Source organism: Aphelocoma coerulescens, chromosome 9 (assembly GCF_041296385.1).
Source record: "Aphelocoma coerulescens isolate FSJ_1873_10779 chromosome 9, UR_Acoe_1.0, whole genome shotgun sequence".
NCBI lineage: Eukaryota > Metazoa > Chordata > Aves > Passeriformes > Corvidae > Aphelocoma > Aphelocoma coerulescens.
Window position 1 is genome coordinate 25,411,789 of NC_091023.1, and position 16,822 is coordinate 25,428,610.

The 16,822-nt window shown below is 52.3% G+C and overlaps 2 protein-coding genes across 2 annotated transcripts; one reads left to right on the plus strand and one right to left on the minus strand.

The window, feature by feature from the left end:
* Positions 1-785: 785 nt before the first annotated feature.
* On the minus strand, positions 786-16,464 carry GFM1 (G elongation factor mitochondrial 1). Its single transcript, XM_069024852.1, has 18 exons — positions 16,331-16,464; positions 15,533-15,685; positions 15,108-15,240; positions 14,496-14,700; positions 13,700-13,816; positions 13,022-13,172; positions 12,535-12,689; positions 11,674-11,758; positions 10,895-11,032; positions 10,320-10,421; positions 10,171-10,227; positions 9,721-9,858; positions 8,958-9,040; positions 3,758-3,920; positions 2,821-2,965; positions 2,018-2,178; positions 1,474-1,527; positions 786-1,208 (listed from the first exon to the last, which is right to left on the minus strand). The coding sequence occupies exons 1-18, from the start codon at positions 16,382-16,384 to the stop codon at positions 1,077-1,079; spliced, it is 2,226 nt and encodes a 741-aa protein (XP_068880953.1). The 5' UTR covers positions 16,385-16,464; the 3' UTR covers positions 786-1,076.
* Positions 3,931-8,956, plus strand: LXN (latexin). Its single transcript, XM_069024854.1, has 6 exons — positions 3,931-4,476; positions 5,481-5,543; positions 5,992-6,166; positions 6,751-6,887; positions 7,935-7,997; positions 8,661-8,956. The coding sequence occupies exons 1-6, from the start codon at positions 4,348-4,350 to the stop codon at positions 8,766-8,768; spliced, it is 675 nt and encodes a 224-aa protein (XP_068880955.1). The 5' UTR covers positions 3,931-4,347; the 3' UTR covers positions 8,769-8,956.
* Positions 16,465-16,822: the final 358 nt, after the last annotated feature.

The following is a 16,822-nucleotide window of genomic DNA, read 5'->3' on the forward strand; positions in this document are numbered from 1 at the left end:
TCCAGCAGCAGCTCCAGGCCCTGCCAAACCCTTTCCCAGGGTTTACATAATTCATTTTCCCAGTCTTTCCGTGAGGAGAAGCAGCCTGGCTGCTCCAGTTGTTTCTGTCTGGGAGCCATCAACCCCGGTCCTGTGCCAGGAATGTCACTGGGTTTCAACTGGAACTTTGCTCCCTGTTTACTGGAATCTGCAAAAACACTTCTCAGCTGAGTAGGGCAGGAAGGAGGAAGGAACATTCAACGTGGACATTCTGGGAATAATTATAAATGCAGAATTATGGGAATATCTTCTCACCTAACCCCCCTTGTTTTGTCTCTGCTGTGAGTCAGCAAAGTCAAGTGATTCCCAAGCTGAGCATCAGCTGCAACACAGCCTCTGGATTGTGAGATTCTGAGAAAAGGGATCTTTGGTTTGGATTTCTAACCAAGAGCTGAAAGCCAAGCCCATACCATGAATCCACACCCCAAGCCCATTAAATCCACATCACCAAGCCCACACAATAATTCCATGTTGTTCCCAGCTTTGGGAAGAGTCAGCTCCTTCCAACATCCTTGGCAATTCTGCTCCATCCCTGTGCCACCAGTGAAAGTGGATTTGGTGACAAGCCAGTTGCTTTTGCCCAGCGGGTTGAGACTTTGGAGGATCCTGTGCCATTTCTGAAGGATTTGGAGGGAAAAATTCCATCTGTTCCCTGGAGGGAAGCTGGAGCACCACGTGCCACGTCCCACTCCCTGTGTTTGTCCAGCAGCTCTCACCTGGCTTATACAAAATAATGAGGTATCAAGTAAAAAATAGAATTATTTTAATAGATCTCAATGAGGACGAATCTCAAGCAAATCGTCAGCCATGTTTTAACATCTATTTGTTACAACAACGTTAACATGTGAGCAATGCCGTGGCGATCCCCTGGTGCTTCTGACAACACCCCACAGGAAAGGCTTTAGCATAAAATTCCGAGTCCAAATCCCACTGGAGCCCACCTTACCCAGCCAGCCTGGGCTGCTTCCGTGGCTTGGAAAAGCGAGCTGTTGGAGAAGACTGGGAAAAACTGTTCAGTGGACTCCAGAGGAATATGATCAGCTCTTGGCTTTGCCCTTTTTGGCAGGAAGTCTCCCTGTTGCTTCCAGGTATTTGTTGATTATTTCTTCCTGAGTGCTGGCTGAACATGGGTGGTATTTGGAGTATTCCATGGTATATTCCCCTTTTCCCTGCAGAGTTGGGAAAAGAAAGTGAGGATGGGCCATGTGCAATCCTGCTGAGCACACAGCCCCTGTCTGTGAAGTAACACCCAGGGATCCTTTACAATCCCACCCAAACAAAACTCCTCAGGTACAGAAGGATTGTTTGGCCAGGAATTGCACAGCTCTGGTTTGATTTTGATCCCGTGCTGCAGGTGCCATGGATGTGATGCTCCAATTAACCCAAATTTACAGAATTAAACACGTTTTAGCAAAAAGGAGCAGGAGGACTCACCTCTGTGCAAGACCTCAGCTCGGAGGCATATCCAAACATATCGTTCAGAGGCACCTACAATCCAAACATAGCTGCTTGTAATAAGGTATTTTTCCATCAGTTTTGGGCTACCAGCTAATTAATCCCAATTATGATATCAAGAGTCAGCGCTGTCTATAAATGGTCCTGGTTTAATGATCTGCTGTTGCAAAGTACCTGTTATTTTAATTATTTTATATTTGCAATGTGTTTGCAGCAGGAAACTGCAAGAATCTGAGAGTTTGAGTGCACCAGGAACTGGAATATCCCAAACTCGGTGATGAGTCAACCAGCAAGGTTTGAGGTATCTCCAGACATTCCTCCAAGGATAATTTGGGAAGCAGAAAGGCCACAGGGTGTGGCTGTCCTGAGCCCCCCACCCAGCAGGAAAACACAAGCTTGTAGAAGGGACATAAAAGAAGGAACACTGAAATTGAGTTGACCTACAGCTGTATCCATATAAACTGCAGAAAACAATGGAATCAAACACCTGGAAAGGAGAGGTGAGGAGCAGAGCACCACAGACCTCAGCATAGAGAGTGAAGTATCCCTCCGAGCCATCCTGGCCCGTGATCACGCCGTGCCGGCGGTTGATCCCAGCTATCACTGCTCCCTGGAACTCTGAGGGAGCCATCACCTCCACGGCCATGATGGGCTCCAGGATGCGAACGGTGGTGTTTTCCATGGCTGGGGAAAGAATGGAATAAAGAATGCACCACCAAGGGTGAGCCTGGTGTAAGGCAAGCTGCTCCCATGCACAGCAACAAATGGTTCATGGGTAGTGCCAGGTGTTCCATCAGTGAGGGAAATCCGTGATCACCTACATGGAATTCCAGCTCCAGGCCTTTCATTCCTGGAACCGTAACCACAGAATCACTAAGGCTGGACAAGAACCTCCAAGGGCATCAAACCAACCTTTGGCTGATAGCACCGTGCCCACCAAACCACACTGTGAAATGCCACATCCACACGTTGGCTGAGCACCTCCAGGGATTGTGACTCCACCACTTCCCAGGGCAGCCCCTTGCAGTGTTTAACCTCTCCTTCAGTGAAAGACTTTTTCCTAAAACAAGGCCCAGTTTGACCAAATGTTCTCTCCCTACCCCGTAAGGATGAAGCTGGTGGTGTTGCTGTACTGAATTCTAGGGAAACAGGATTTCCTTTGTACAACCACGGGAATTATTGTGCCTCCCTCAGAGATTCTGTAAACTCCTGTACATGTTCTGCTCCAAGCAATTGGCCAGACTTTGGGTGGAGGGATGGATGGATGGAGGGATGGATGGAGGGATACCCCAGCCAGCAGGACCCGTTCCAAGGAGGAGCCTGTACCTTGTTTCAGGGCTCCCTCTCCGGCCCTGATGAAGGAGATCTCGTTGGAGTCCACCATGTGATGGGCACCATCTTCCAGCACGAAACGCACTCCGGAGATCCTGTGCCCCGACACCAGACCCTTCTCACAGGCATCTCGGAATCCCTGGCAACGACAGCTCAAAGTCACCAGCAGGGATCTGGAGACCCTGCACTGTCAGTCTCTGGCACCTCAGTTTGAGACTTTTTACAAATAAAAATCTCAGGACAAGGAAAAATGTCCTCGGCACTTGCCTTTTAAAGGGATTCTATGGCCAAACCCCAAAAGAATGCTCTGTGTGGAAAGAGCTCTTGCCTGGAGAACAACATTTCTTTAAGACCATGGTTTTTTCAGGATTTGGCAAAAATCCTTAAGTGTTGCCTCATGAAAAAATGAAGGAATAACTGCAGGTTATTACAGGAATTCCAAGATGTTGGTAGGTTAATTAGTGTGTGATAAATTATACAGTGAGACAATCACAGAGGGGATAAAGAGAATTTGGGAATTGTGGCAGGAAATGCAGCTTAATTACAGTTTCTCCATAATTGGCCTCAGAGAAGTCACTGAAAAAGTTACATATTTTGGGGTTAGGAGGAGAATTGTGGGGCCACAACCAGAAGCAGAAGAGGCCAAGAAAAAGCAGCTTGAGCAGGAGGCTCTGACTGTAAGAAAAGGAGGCACTGCAAGGGAGCCAGAGCCAGCACACACCACCAAAGAAAACACACAGCAGCTCCCGAATTAACTGGAAACCCCAGGAATGCAAGACATGAAGTAAAACCACACAACTGTGATCCTGCTGCCACTGGAGCAACGGGAAAAGCTTCCTTTCCTGGGGAAAGTAGGCACAGTAAATGTGGATGGTATTGCAGGAAAACAATGGGAATCAGGATTTTCTGTATCACAGACAGAGGTCTGTACCTTTTCCACAGCAGGCACAAACTGTTTGGGAATATTTGTGCCAATGGTTCTGTCCTCAAATTCCAGTTTGGTGAAGTCCTGTGGATCCAAGGGCTCCAGCACTCCGATCACTTTGCCGTACTGGCCTGCTCCTCCCGACTGCTTCTTGTGGGTGAACTCAAACCTAAACCCCAACAATCCCCCAAACACCACGTTACTCATGACACAAACCACGGCTTTCTATGGAAAACATTCCCATTGAGCATTTCAGAGAATCACAGACTGGTCTGGGCTGGAAGGGAATTCAAAGGTTCCATGGGCAGGGACACCTTCCACTATCCCAGGTTGCTCCAAGCCCCATCTGACCTGGACACTTCGAGGGATGGAGCGGCCACAACTTCCCTGGAAAACCTGTGCCACGGCCTCCTCACCCTCAGAGGGAAGGACTTACTCCCGGTATCCCACCCAGCGCTGTTTAAACGCTATCCCGTGCGGCCCGGAGGGATGCGCTGCCCCCGCAGCACCCGCCCCGTCCCGCGGCTCGGAGCCGCCCCGCCCGCTCCGGCCCCGCCCGGGCGCTTCCTGCGGGAGGAGGAAGCGGCTCCCTGGCCATGGAGCTGCCTCCGAGCCACTTCCCGGCCGGCCGGGCCGCGGCCGTGGCCGTGGGCTACCTGCGGTACCTGCGGGGCGGCCCCGGGCGGGGGCTGGAGCTGCGGGCGCTGCGCCGCGCCCGGCGCCAGGTGAGCGGGGAGGGACCGGGAACGCCACGGGAATCACCCCGGGAACAGCACGGGAATCACCCCGGGAACAGCACGGGAGCCGCCACCCCCGCGCCGGCAAGGGCTGCTTCCCAGGGAGCGGGCAGAGCACTGCGGAGCAGCCCAGGAGCTGCGGAGTGTCCCGCTTTGGGGACATCCAACCCCCGCCGGACGCGTCCCGGTGCCGCCGGCTCCAGGTGACCCTGCCTGGGCCGGGGCTTGGAGTGGATCATGGCCAAAGGTCCTTTCCAAGCCCAGCCACCCCGGGAGTGTGTCACCGCGGGGGTGACACCGGCTGTGCCCACCTGGGGGTCCCGGGAGGAGCTCGGTGTCACGGCCACCACGGGCGGGTCAGCAATGCGAAACACACCCCGTGTGTCACCCGCGGTGACAGCACCGCCGAGGGAGCCCTGCCCAGGGCACGGCACCGGCACCGGGCCCGGAGGAACGTCCCAGGGAGGAGGAGGGTGCTGGGTTTGTGGGGGCCAGGACACAGCTCAGCCCTGCCCTGGGTTTGCAGGGACACTGGCACAAGAGGGGCACAGCAAACCCCCCTCCCAAAACAAGGGTACAGCAAACCCCAGCTGCTCCCTTCTTTATAGCCAAAAAAATACAGGGCATGATCCAATTCATGATAACCTGCAAAATGGACTTAATAGAAGGAAGCACTGAAGGCTTTTAGGCGAGTATTTAACCAGGCAGCAAATTCTTGGACAGAATCACACAGGAGCCCAAAAAATGGCAACTCAGGGGTGTTCAAGGTTAGAAATGAAGGTGGAGAGGTGCTGGCACAGGTTGCCCATCCCTGGCAGTGTCCAAGACCAGACTGGATGGGACTTGGAGCAGCCTGGGATAGTGAGAGGTGGGTGGGACTGGATGGGATTTAAGGTCCCTCCCAACCCAAACCATGCTGGGATTCTCTGATTTTGTCCAAGATGCAGCCATTCAACAACTGCCAAAATAAATTAATGTGTTCCCTTCTTTAGGACATCGATGATGTTGGGCACAAGTACTACCTGGAACTGGAGCTGGAAGATGTCCTGGACAAAGTGAGTCAGGCTGGTTTAATTACACACTCTGAGGACACAGCACTTAATAACACAACTGTGTTCCTGATTTTTCTATACTGCTAATCAGGCCAAAAAAGGCTGAATTTCAACCAGAAAGGAACCCATGTGGTACCTTCCACTGCACCACCACACAGTGCTGCAGGGATGACAAGAACATTTCAGTGTCACTCAGCTCCACCTGAACAGCACAAGGGACATTCTGCACCCCAGCCACTGCCCCTTCCATCCCTGCAGAAAGCAAACCTCACCCTTAAACGTTCACAGAAATGCCATGAATTTAACCTTGTCTTAAATAATCACACATCTCCACAGGCCTTACTCAGAGAAAACAGCAACTACATAAAAATGACGGTTTTAGAAGTGCAAATTACCCTGGTTATACATGTATTTCATCAAATAATAATGCACATAATTAACTCTGCAACAGGACAGGCCTGTGAACTGCACTGCTGAGGTTCTGTATCATCTGGGCAGCAAAAGCACTGCTCCAGATGTGCAGGTCACAGTGCAAGGAGAACTCAGGAGCACAGAGGAAGCAGATAAGGAGTTCTACAGTCGAATCAGGAGCCTGGAAAAGGAGCTTGTGGCTGAGAACATCCCAGGTACAACCCAGGGCTGTGAGGGGCTCAGGCCTTCACCCTGCTCTGAGCACCAGCTGCTGCTTTTCCCTGTCTCTTTTTGGGCTCTGCCAATCACAGCCACTGCATTTATTCCTAATTCTGAATGGGACTGTTCTGGAAAAGCACCTGGCACTGTCACCCTCTCCTGCTCACTCTGAGGTCATCCCTGGCACAGCACATCAACACCCCAAATGTGCAACGAGGGTCTGCTCTCACCTCAACCCCTGCCTTCAAGACCTGCTGGAATTCATGTTAGGAGAAAAAGGTGGAGGAGAACACCCTGGCAGTGTCCAAGGCCAGGCTGGATGGAGCTCTGAACACCCTGGGATAGTGGAAGTGTCCCTGCCCATGGCACAGGTGGCACAGATCAGGATTTAAGGTCCTTTCCCACCCAAACCATTCCAGGATTCTGTGATGTGGGAGGAAAACTCTGTGGTGACGGAGCAGCTCTTCCAATTGCTGTGGAAGGTTGTGTGACAGGAGGGACTGCAGCATCAAGCCCTGTGGGAGGTGATAATGTTCTGTTAACGGCTCTCTTTAACATCCAGTGTTTATTTTGGTTCCAGACAGCCACGGGAACGTTTCCCCAGAGCTGGAGCCCATCCACCTGCTGGCCTGGGCAGCCTCTGGCTATGTGATCTGGCAGAATTCCACTGAAAACACCAAGTTCCACCTTGCCCAAGTCAAACACGTGAAGCAAGTGGTGAGTTACCAGCAGGCACAGAATCCCAGACTGGGCTGGGCTGGAGGGACCTTAAAGCTCATCCCATTCCCCCCCTGCATGGGCAGGGACACCTTCCATAGCCCCGGTGGCTCCAAGCCCATCCAACCTGGCCTTGGCTCTCCATGGGAAATATTTAAGAGCTAAAGACTTGTGGCAAGGACAAAAAAATTAACAGAATTCTATAGATTCTCCCAGTTTTCCTGTGTTCTATTGGAGAAAATAAATTCCGAGCTATTCTTAACTCCTAAAGTGATCACCAGCTTTAAATTCAAGGCAGTTTTCCATGGGAGCCAGGAAAAAGCAGCAGGATTTAGTATTTAGAAAACCCACTCTGAACAGACAGTGAACTCCCAGGAAGTTCTGGTGAAGGAAAGACAGAATTCCTTGTGGGAGCAGGATTTGTGAATGTTTTGCTCCCTCTGATGGCACCTTAGAGAATTCACAGCTGCTGCAGGGCTGTGCACCAGTGAGATCTCAACGTTTTCAACTCCTCTTTAACAAATTTGAGGATAAAGGAGACAAATAACTATTAACACAGCTGCCATCCCTCCTAGGTAATTTTGTCCCTTTTCCCCTGAAAAACATAGGAAAGAGTCTATTCCAAAGGCCAGGAGTTATTTTGTCACTCAGAATCCCTGACTGTCACCCTCTGTAAGGCCTCTGGAGCATCCTTATCCTACTGACAGTTTTATTTGGGATTGTTTGGGCTACATTGACACCTTGTAGAGTGAGGTGCTCCTATCCCAAAGAATTCCTGGTAGATCTGATCTCTTTTAGGCAGGAATTAGCAGCTTTAGGCTTTACATTCAGTGTCTCCAATGCAGTTCTGGGGTCCACAGAAATTCAAACCAGGAGCTTTTAGTTTTGTTACAGTGACTGAGCTCTAGCTGCTTCATTTGTTAGCAGGAGCTGTCAGCTTTACCTGAAATCCATCAGGGAATTTTTGTGATAACCACAGAGAACTGAATCACTTTTTCTGAGGTGGGAGAATCCCCAAATTCACCACTTTTCATCCTGTCTTTTCAGAAAAGAAGTGATGAAGACCTTCAGTTTGACTACGTGCTTCTACTCCACGAAATGGTGTCCCAGGTAAATAATTTTATTCCTAAAAAGCCTTTTTTGGGTGTTTTCAGACTCCAGCTGTGTGAGCTCCAGCTCAGACACTGATCTGATCCTGCAGGGTGAGCCCAGAGTCCCCATCCCTGCCTGTCTCAGCATTCCAGGAACAACAGCAGCAATTTCCAGCTATTTCTGGGCTTTCTTGGGAATGGCTGAGGTTCAAAACTGGCCCCTCACAGCCCTCCCTTGGGAAATCCCAGTGCCACAGTGGGCAGGGATAAAGGGAAGAGGCAGCTGGAGCATCCTGGATGCTGGGCTCAATCCCAGCTGGGCTATGGATGCCTCCATGCCCCAGGACAGCACTGGTGGCCCAGTACAGAGACACCATCAATCCCAGTAACCCCCAGCAGGAACTGGTTCCCAGAACAGCATTTACATCCTGTGCTACTCTCCATCCAAATTTTGGCACCTGAGCAAGTGTTTTCATAGGAAACCCACAGAAAATTGGGAAGAGAAGCTCTTGATTGTAATAATCCAGGGATCTCCCTCCCAGTTCCAGCTCTGCTGCTCCCAGTGCTCCCGGTTCCCCTGGGGTATCCACAGTGGTTTAACCCCTAAGTTTTCCATGAAGAGAATTCCTGACTGGTTAGGGAGGGGAAGCAGGGGTTGTTCACTGTGCTGTGTGACCCACAGGAGGTGATTCCCTGGGAGCTGACCCTGCTGTGGCACCCCCGGCGCGGGGCCCGAGTGTCCCGGGATCGCCGCCAGCCCGGCCACGCCCCGGGATCAGGGAACACCTGAGCACCCCTGGAAGCAGCTTCAGGGCTCCCACAGCTGGAAGGAGGCACAGAAGGTGCTGGGAGTGGGAATCAACCACCCTACAAAGACATTAAATTAAACTTTCCTGGATGTTTCTGATCCGAGAACTCCAAAGGGACTTTCTCTGCAACAAAGTGCATCAATCCAGCAATTCCCAGCAGGAATACTCACGGCACAGGGGCAGAGATGTTCTCCCTGAAGGCAACTTTGGGCTTCCCCATGGTGCAAGGACAACCATATTCCCTCTCCATTCGCTGCAGGAAAAAACCCACAGTGATTAGGGTTGTTCCACTGGGAATTATTTATTAACTTAATCAGGATCAGGCACTTTCTGGCTTGGGGGTTGGATTGATTTTTGAGGCTTTTTGTTGGGTTTTTTTAAATTAAAAAATTATTTACTGTCAACTTCTTAAAGACCTGCAGCTTCAGATGCAGGAAAAGGAAACAGCATTAATTATGCTAGTAAAATTCCAGTTTTTCAAGGCAAAAATCGCTTTTCCTTCATTCTGTCAGCATTTACGATCCATCTTTTGTGTCGGATTAAAATACAGACATCAGCTGGAATGAAACAAATCCCTCTAACTACTCCCTTCTCCCTGCACCACCTTTTATTAGGGAATGATACATTTAAAACCATAGAAACAGAGGGGTTTTCTGTAGAAACTAATTATAATTAAGTATTATTATTAATTATAAGCCAAGGCTGCTAGAGCAAAGTGTAGTGTTTAATACATTTTTTTATGAACTTGATCCAAAACCTACAAATATTCCAGGCAAAATTTCCTTTTAGAAGCCTTCAAAATGGAACCACTGGAGAGAAAGAACCTTCAAAAGTTAACCTTTTCCCTAAGCAGCTGGAAGGAAGAGGGAGAAGGAAGAGGAGACTGGAAAAGCAGGCAAAAGCAGAGTCCATGGAATCTGCTTCCCAAATTACCTGGGCATAGATTTCCAGGTGCAGCTCCCCCATCCCAGAGACGATGGTCTCCTTGCTCTCCTCATCAAAGTGGATCCTGAAAGTGGGATCTTCCCTGGTGAAGCGGCCCAGGCCTTTGGAAAATTTATCCAGGTCATTCTGAAATGAATTATGAGGCAAGATTTACTCAACATCCACCAGTCATTCCAAGAAAAGAGCCTCAAGTTTTCCTATCCACTGCTGAGCACTTCTGCTCTTTGGGGTTATTTGATGGAAGATTTCTAACTCTATTATTCACGTTCATGTTTCTGGCTGAGTGACACCATCCAACCCAGCCCTGAGTTATCCAAGGGCTAACATCTTGGATATTTGGGATGAAACACTTTGAAACAGTGCTTAGGCTGCTCCATAAAACACAAAGCAGCAGAGGGAAGGAACTCAGGGAGAAGAGGTTGATCCAAAGGCTCCTACCTTGTTGGAAGGCTTCATAGCCACAGAAATGACGGGATCAGGGATGTGGATGGATTCCTGCATGGCCAAGGAAGAGGGGATGGTTACACATGACACCAAAATCCTGGTGACTCCCAGTGCCCGAGGCAGCTGGGGCAAGGGGGGCTCACCATGGAGATGTCAGTGCTGGTTTTATCCGTGAACGTGTCCCCGCTGGCACAGTCGATCCCAAACAGGGCACAGATGTCCCCGGCATAAACTTCATTTACATCCTGAGGGAAGGAGAATTCCTGTTCAGACAGCACTGGGATAAGAGAAGCAGTGGCTGCCCCATCCCTGGAAGTGTCCAAGGCCAGGCTGGATGGAGCTTGGAGCACCCTGGTCTATGGAAGGTGTCCCTGCCCTTGGGGCTGGATGATCCTTAAGGTCCCTTCCATCCCAAACCATTCCAGGATGGATTCTGTCTTTCCCTTGCATCCAAACTACACCTGGATTATAGAATATCCATAAATACTGGGTTTTAAAGCTTGACACTGAGCTCCTTTAAAAATTCCAGCTTGGATAAAATGCCCTGCAAATCTCCCTCTTTATCCAAAGGACAAAAGGGAGGGCTCAGCTTGGATTAGTTTAGGATCAAACAAGAAGCAAAGTTGTTCAGAAGCAAACACCTTCCTGTGCTTCAGGCAGTGCTGACCCATCCAGGATTATCCAGTGGCTGGCAGCCAATCCCTGGGGATCCACTCACCTCCATGTTGTCCGAGTGCATCCGGACAAGCCTCTGCACCCGCACCTTCTTCCCCGTGCGGGTGTTGTAGATGTAATCTGACTTCTTCAGCATCCCCTGGTACACCCTCATGTAGGTCAGCTGCCCAAACCTGCCAGCCTGCAAGCAGAATCCACCAAAATCAGCTCTGAGAATGCTGGGAATCAATCCCAGCTCCAAGCTGCACTGACTGAACGTGCTTTGAGTTCCCGTGCTACAGACGGGAATGAAAGATTTTCACAGCTTTCACCTGGCTCTGCAATGGGATTTGGTGATTTTCTGGACCAGTTTTATCCCTCCCAAACCTTCCCAACAGAGACACACATTACCATGGAATTTGGCCAGCCATTTTCCATATTCCACATGAATCCTGAGGTGCTGCTCTCTAAGGAGCAAACAACTTACTTGCCTAAATCTCTGCACTTTTCCCTCTCTGACTCTCCCATACCCCATTGTTTCCAAACCCAGGATTTTTCCCTGAGCATATTTCAGTTAAGCCAACAACCTCCTAAATGTTCAAGTTTTAACTAGAAAACCAGGAAATATTTGAGGTCCAGAACCCATCCTGAAGTTCCAAATCGGCAGTGTTCGTGGATTTTATGGTTAAAGCCATTTTTTAAAAAAGAAGTTAAATTCCAATTGAAGTTAAATATGAACTGATTTTCAATATGAACTGATTTTCAAGTCTGCTCCAGGTAAGTTTTGGTAGCCCCACCTGGACTCTCCCCATGACTTGTGGGAAGGAGCAGAGTGAGACTCACCTCCAGTTTGAAGGCAAGGCCGATAAAAGGCTGGGAATTGTCACGAGCAGAGTTCAACAGGAACTTGGTTTGGTCCTCAGAATCCCTTAAAAATGGGGATGAGAGAGAGCTGAGGTTAGGAACCAACATGGGAGTCTCCTCTAAACATTTACTGGCTCTGCTTCACACGTCTTGCTGGGCTCTGCTCCCAGGGAACAGGGACAGGAGGAGAGGGAACAGCCTCAGGCTGGGCCAGGGGAGGCTCAGGGTGGGCAGCAGCAGGAATTTCCCCATGGAAAGGGTGCTCAGGCCTTGGCAGGGGCTGCCCAGGGAGGTTTGGAGTGCCTGTCCCTGGAGGTGTCCAAGGAAGGGCTGGAGGTGGCACTCAGTGCCCTGGGCTGGGGACAAAGTGGGGATCAGGCACCACTCGGACTCGATCCTGGAGCTCTTTTCCAGCCTCAGGGATTCTGGGATTCACATCCAAAAGAATAAACACCATTAACACACTTGGGATGTGCTCCCACCTCCAGGCAGGCCTGGCTTTAGGGGCTGCCATCAATTCTAAAGAATGATCTCCCAGTCATGGTTGAGGTGTAACACTGAGTGTGTTACATCCCCAGTACAGAGAGTAACCCTCGGACGAGAGAGGAGCTCTGGACTCTGTGCCAAATTCTGGTGGCACTGTTTGATACAAATGGTAAACAACTGTGGATCCTGTTGGGAATGTTTCCTGCTTTGAAATTGTTCCATGGAATCCTGGAACGGTTTGGGTGGGAAGGGTCCTTAAATCCCATCCAGTGCCATGGGCAGGGACACCTTCCACAGCCCAGGCTGCTCCAAAGCCCGCCCCTGGACACTCCTGCTGCTGCTGGATGCACTCACCCCTGGTTGAGCAGAGCGTAGTTCTCCACCTCAGAGGGATTGGGAAGGTATTCCAGGACAGCATCCAGCAGTGGCTGCACCCCTTTGTTCTTCAAAGCACTTCCCACGAGGACGGGGGTGAAGGATTTCTGCAGCGTTGCCCTTCGGATTGCCAGCTGGAAAATGTCCCTGTCAGCTCCTCCTGCAGCACAGCCCAGATTCCCTCCCTTTCCTGGGCTTCTCCCCTCCTGGAGCAAAGAGCTGCTCCCACAGTCCCCTGGACAGCCCCCAACACAGGGGCTTCCCACAAAACCTGCTCTCCAGAATTCTTTCCAACACAAAGCAAAACCAGACTGGGAATGGGCCCTGCCTGGGGGGAACTGGAGCTCAGCTGAGGTGACACGACTCCAGCGAACAGAACTCCTTCGAGAATTCCTGATGTGTTTACTGAGGAATGAGGGGACAGGGACACAGCCAGCTGAGGGCACAGCCAGCACAGGGCAGGTACCTTCAGCTGGGCAGCCGTGGGGATCTTCTCCTCCAGGAAGAGCTCCCCCAGGAGCTCGTCGGCGTTGGCCACGCACTCGATGAGCTCCCGCCGCCGCTCCGCAGCCTCGGCCCGCAGCTCGGCCGGGATCTCCTCACACCTCAGCGTCTGCCTGCACACACAGGGAACACAGGGACCCCAGGAGTTCCACTGGGATCAGCCTTCCTGCCACTGGCGTGGCCACCCTGACTGAGAACAATCCACCCTTCACGTGGATCCTGGAAAAAAATCCCCTGCGAGCATCACCTGCGTGTTATCTCTGACGTGGGAGAGGCCTTCCCACGCCTAGCAGGAGCTTGCAGGGATCAGGACAACTTCCCAACAGCCTCACCCACACCTGATCTTCATGCCAGGGAGCCACACACGCTGCCAGATCCCCCTATGGAGCAGTCTCCTGCTTCTCCAGGTGGGCAGCGTGGCCGCCACCCCTTCACAGCAACCAACTCCTGCTGCAGCCACCCCCACCCAGAGCTCCCTGCAGGCCCAGGGCCCTGGGGGAGCTGCAGGGGACCCTCAGCCCCAGCACAAGCCCAGTCCCAAATTTCCAGAGAGCTGGGTTTCATCTCTGAAGAGAAACTGCAGGAATTCCTCCTGCATAGAGCAGCTCCAGCTAAAAAAGAAGCAATTCCCAGGACTTACCCAAATGCCCCATCAAAGTAGATTGCTTTTTCTTCAATGAGATCTATAATTCCTTTAAAGTTTCCCTCCAGCCCAATTGGAATCTGAACAAAAGCTGCATTGTGTTTCAACTTGGATCTGAAAAGGGGGGAAAACAGGAAATATTGAAGAAAAAAGTAATTTCTGTGTGTGTGCTCCAGGTGGTCTTTGAGCATCATCCCCCTCCCACAAAATCCCAGTGGTTTGTCCTTTGGACAGTGCCCAGATGTGCCAATATGGATAAAAACCACCCAGCTGTGGTTTGGGGCTCCAGCCCTTTGTATCCCAACAGGCACAGGGAGCAACTCCCATGGGAAAGGCAGCAGGGGAAACCAGTTGGAGACTGATTACTTGATTAAGGGAGTTATTTCTCCCTTAATGAATATTCATGAGTTTATCTCATGGATCAAATTGGGCAGGGAAGGGTAGGGAGCAAGCAGGGCTCCAGGAATCCAAATCACCCTGTGTCACCTCCCTGCTGGAATTTCAGCAGCACCAGGACCTAGGGAAAACAAAGAGGCTGCTTTCAAAGTGGGTCCTGACACAGTTCCACCAACAAAACAAACATCAAAACCCAGCTCTTGGTCACTGCAAGTCTTGGCTGACACCGATATTTCAGGTATTTTTAGAAAAAGGAGATTGTTCTGGGTCAGATCAGGATTTAACCTCGAGTCAGGAATTCTCCAAACTGCAGCTCCCAAGAGAAGCTTCTCCAGTTTTGTTCCTAATGACCTGCCATGTGAAAGGGATTTCAGGAATCATTGTAAATGCCAAAAACCTGAGCTGCTGCACTGCTCTGGCCGGGTTGGAGCCCATCCTGTCCAGTTTGTTGATGAAGGTGAGGAAGGGGACATTGTAACGCTTCATCTGCCTGTTGACGGTGATGGTCTGGCACTGGACACCTCCCACAGCACAGAGAACCAGGATGGCTCCATCCAGCACCCTCAGAGACCTCTCCACTTCAATGGTGAAGTCCACGTGTCCTGGATAACAAATAGAAATGATAAATGCATTGGAAAGGAGCAACAGCCAAGGGGATCACACTGAGTCACATCAGCTCAAGTGACAGAGCACAGGGTCACAGGATGGTTTGGGTGGGAAGGGACCTTAAATCCCATCCAGTGCCACCCCCTGCCATGGGCAGGGACACCTCCCACTGTCCCTGGCCTTGGGCACTGCCAGGGATCCAGGGGCAGCCACAGCTTCTCTGGGCACCCTGTGCCAGGGCCTCCCCACCCTCACAGGGAACAATTCCTTCCCAATATTCCATCCAACGTTCTGCCAGTTTGAACCCATCACTCCATGTCCAGTTACAAGGGACAGAAGGATGCACCACATCCCCTGTATCCCTGAGGAGCAGCAATCCCCAGCTGTTCCCAGCTGCCCTCACCTGGTGTGTCGATGATGTTGATGTTGGTGTCCTTCCACATGGTGTAAGTGGCTGCAGACTGGATGGTGATGCCCCGCTGTCGCTCCAGCTCCATGGAATCCATGACAGCTCCAACTCCATCCTTACCTTTCACCTTAGGAGAAAAAAAAGGTTACTTCAAGGAGTTTACTAAGAATTCACACCCCATCCCTGGAAGGGCCCAAGGCCAGGTTGGACGGGACTTGGAGCAGCCTGGGATAGTGGAAGGTGTCCCTGCCCATGGCAGGGGATGGAATGGGTGAGCTTTAAGCTCTCTTCCCACCCAAACCATTCAGTGGTTCTGTGTGCAGGAGGGATGCTTATGGACCAAGCACCATCCCTCACGCAGAGAGGAAAAGCAGCACAACGCGGAGGAGCACAAGTCCTCGATGGGAGCTCAGCCCAACCTCGTGCATCTGCGCGATCCTGCCCGTGTAGAACAGGATCCGCTCCGTCAGCGTCGTCTTCCCAGAGTCGATGTGGGCCGAGATGCCGATGTTGCGGATCCTCTCGTTGGGAAGGACCCCCGAGGAGCAGTGCCTGCAGGAGCTCAGGAGCAGCTGCAAGGCAAGAGAAGGTCACTGGGTCAGCCAGGAGTGGCTCCAACACAGCCCGCAGGCAACGAGGAATGGGACAAGGGCAAACAGCCTGAAGCTGGGCCAGGGGAGGCTCAGGTTGGACACCAAGAGGAGTTTCTCCGTGGAAAGGGTGCTCAGGCCTTGGCAGGGGCTGCCCAGGGAGCTTTGGAGTGCCCATCCCTGGAGGTGTCCAAGGCATTCCTGGAGGTGGCACTCAGTGCTCTGGGCTGGGGACAAGGTGGGGATCAGGCACCGCTCGGACTCGGGGGTCCTGGAGGGCTTTTCCAGCCTCAGTGATCCTGGGATTCACTGTGCCCATGGATAAGCTGCCGAACGGCTTCCCCACGCTTTCCTGTCAGTCTACGACGAATCGGCCACCTCAAGCCGAGCGGCCTTTCCAGGGTCACCTCGGAGCTCTCACCGCACCCCGCGCGGCCCCTCCGCGCCCGTCCCGCACATTCCCGGCTTCCCTGTCCCCATCCATGTGACCGAGGCTGCTCGTTCCCTGCAGCTGCTGCGGCCCGTCCGGGGCTGCTCCTCGCCCTCCATCCCTTCCGCTCCCGGCTCCCTCCCCTCCCTCAGGCACCGTCCTCTCATGCGGGCCCGGGCCGGTCCCGCCGCCGGTACCTGGATGTGCCGCGGGCGGCCCGGGGCCAGCCCGGCCCGTACCACCCTGAGCATGGCCCCGGCTGCGCTCCGGCCCCGCTCCCGGCTCCAACCCCGGCTCCAGCCCCGGCTCCAACCCCGGCTCCAGCCCCGGGTCGCTCCCGCCTCTTCCGGGGCCCCGCGCAGGCGCCGCTGCCCAGCCCGGCCCCCTCAGGGCGGCGGCGGCTCCGGGCGGGAGCCCCGGGGCGGGGTGGGACGGGGAGGCTCCCACCGAGCCCGTCCCGGAGCATCCTCGGGCTGATCCCCTCACGGAGCGATCCGGACCCAGCCCTGGGGATGGCGGAATTCCGCAGCTGCGGCGTGAAAGGAGCGGATTTCACCCAAACCGGCATCGGCGCCGGGGTCACAGCCCCAGGAGTTTGGGAATTATTAGGAATTAGAACAACTGGAGAGCGGAGCGCTCTGGCCCAGGGGGGCAGAAGTGCAGGGAAAGGGGAAGGCAAGGCCAGGACG